The following is a 1936-nucleotide window of genomic DNA, read 5'->3' on the forward strand; positions in this document are numbered from 1 at the left end:
AGCTGGGATTGTTGGAGGTCCGGCGTATTGGGTTGATGTTGGGGGCCCAGCAATGCTTTGGTACCTCACAAAGGCGGATTGGAAAAAGTTGTTTAGGGAGGCAGGCAATTGCTGCTACAAGTGACGGTTGGAAGATGATCCCAGGGCGAATCAGTGTCCGCTCCATGTGGACGCCTGCTCTGCACCACTCAGAGTTCATCGGTAAAGGAGCGAAAGTTGTATCTTTCATTGGGGACGTGAACGCGACATTCGATACAACGTGTCGCATCCATCTGGTGGTAACTATTATTTTCCTGCGCACACAGACAGCGGCAATAAGAGAGCGGGAGAGGGGGAAGGGACTGCAGTAAATGTGGGAAATTTCTGTGGGCCATTTTGTGAATGGGCTCAATTATATCGACCAACGGCATCGATATGTTGATGTGCTTTTTTTAGAGAAAAATGATTGCGGTTGTTTTGTACGGGCCGAGCTGAAAGCTGAAGATTCCCACCATACCGACTGAGCTTTTGTTTGTTTTGGTTAGAAACAGTGCTCGACGCCCCCCTCCCCCTTTTTTTTATTTTGCTCCGACGCCTCTGAAAAGGAATAAAATAATTTTAAAGAAAAAACGACCAAATGTCGCTGATCAACTGACATCGATTTATTTCCGGCTTTTCCCGTTTTTTTGTTGTTGACTTGATTTGGTTCCTACGAGAGTGCGTTGTACGATGGTGTGTGCGTTGTCGTTGTTGTTGTTGTTTCTTTTCTTCCCCAAACTAATACCTGCCATGATCCTCCGCGCGGAGGAGCCTGGTGGCTGCAGGGCCCTAAAGACTGCCACTTCGTCGGTTCACAGCGGGAGCCCAGTTATCATCGCCTGTACTTCATGCACTTATTTGGGTATTTGTGCGTGTGCCATGACTGTGGGATAATTTTATGGTGACTGTGACTGTGTGTGTGTGTGCCGCATATGCGGAACTAAAGCTGCGATCTCCCATTGTGGGACCTTCTTGTGGGATATATACCTGGGTTCCACGCTGGCGCCCATTATATGCGATGGTTAACCGCTGCTGTGTGGAGTCCGCGTTGCAAATGTAGGGAAGCACCATATAACTTTTGTTTACGTCACTTCCCCGCCCACTCATTTCTAACCGTGCGCAGGTGCCGCTGTGGTGTGGGAGAGCCACGGCAAGCAGCGATCTTTCTTGAGCTGTACAGGCAGACACGGACTCGGCAGGTCGTTGTTTGGCTGCTGTGGTGCGAGGGGGTGACGGTGATTGTGTTGGGCTTGGTCCAAGTCCGGTGCTATTTTCGTATTATGTTTTTTTTGTTTTGGTTTTTGTTTGTTGTCTAAAAAGGAAGGCGCTGGTGCTGAAGGCATGTGGCCGTGTTTTGTTTTCGTGAGCGGACGTCCACGGAGAGGCCCGCCCCGACGGTATTTGTTTTTTGACGCGGGGACCTGCACACTGACTGTGTGGTTGTGCCCACGGGTGCCCTCGTGAGGCAACAGGGCAAGTTCGTTGCACCCAGCTTTTTGGGTGTATGCCCTGCTTCCTGTGCTGTGGGTTGCCTAGGGGCGGCGAAGCCAGCTGGTGTTGCGGTGCTCGGTGCGTGGGGTTACACATGCACCTGCGCGGGGCCGGCGGTTGATGGGCGTGTGCTTTTTTTTTTCTGCGGGGCAATAGTCACTTGGGCCCCATCCTGGTGGTGGTGCCTGCGCGTCTGCCGTGCTTTGGATGGTGTGTGTGTGTGTGTGAGAGGGGCTGGGGACGCGCTTTGTGTCGCCCGAGGGCTTGCCAGCGACGACGGAGATTCCAAGGCCCGCATGGGTTCCACAGTGCATCCTCGCCGCCATCGGCGGTTCTCTCCGCAGGGCGCGGTGAGGCACAAATTGCGCGACTGCTGGCGAGGGGTCTGTTGGGGGCAGCCGCTGCGCGGTGTGGTGCGTATTGGGCT

The 1936-nt window shown here is 53.4% G+C and overlaps 1 protein-coding gene across 1 annotated transcript in view, besides 4 other annotated features; it reads left to right on the forward strand.

The window, feature by feature from the left end:
* Nucleotides 1-350, forward strand: part of TraAM80_09869 (uncharacterized protein) — a gene marked incomplete at both ends in the record, with an annotated part of 462 nt that extends 112 nt beyond the window's left edge. The window contains one exon of the mRNA XM_029386527.1: nucleotides 1-350. This exon is cut by the window's left edge and continues 112 nt beyond it. Within this exon, the coding sequence (XP_029233620.1) occupies nucleotides 1-350 (350 nt within the window).
* Nucleotides 351-719: 369 nt separating this feature from the next.
* Nucleotides 720-740: a microsatellite.
* Nucleotides 741-780: 40 nt separating this feature from the next.
* Nucleotides 781-826: a mobile genetic element.
* A 462-nt stretch (nucleotides 827-1288) lies between these two features.
* Nucleotides 1289-1330: a microsatellite.
* A 389-nt stretch (nucleotides 1331-1719) lies between these two features.
* Nucleotides 1720-1736: a microsatellite.
* The last annotated feature ends 200 nt before the right edge of the window (nucleotides 1737-1936 follow it).

The sequence above is a fragment of the Trypanosoma rangeli genome, assembly GCF_003719475.1.
Source record: "Trypanosoma rangeli strain AM80 chromosome Unknown Tra_15.4_contig_00707, whole genome shotgun sequence".
NCBI classification, from domain to species: domain Eukaryota; phylum Euglenozoa; class Kinetoplastea; order Trypanosomatida; family Trypanosomatidae; genus Trypanosoma; species Trypanosoma rangeli.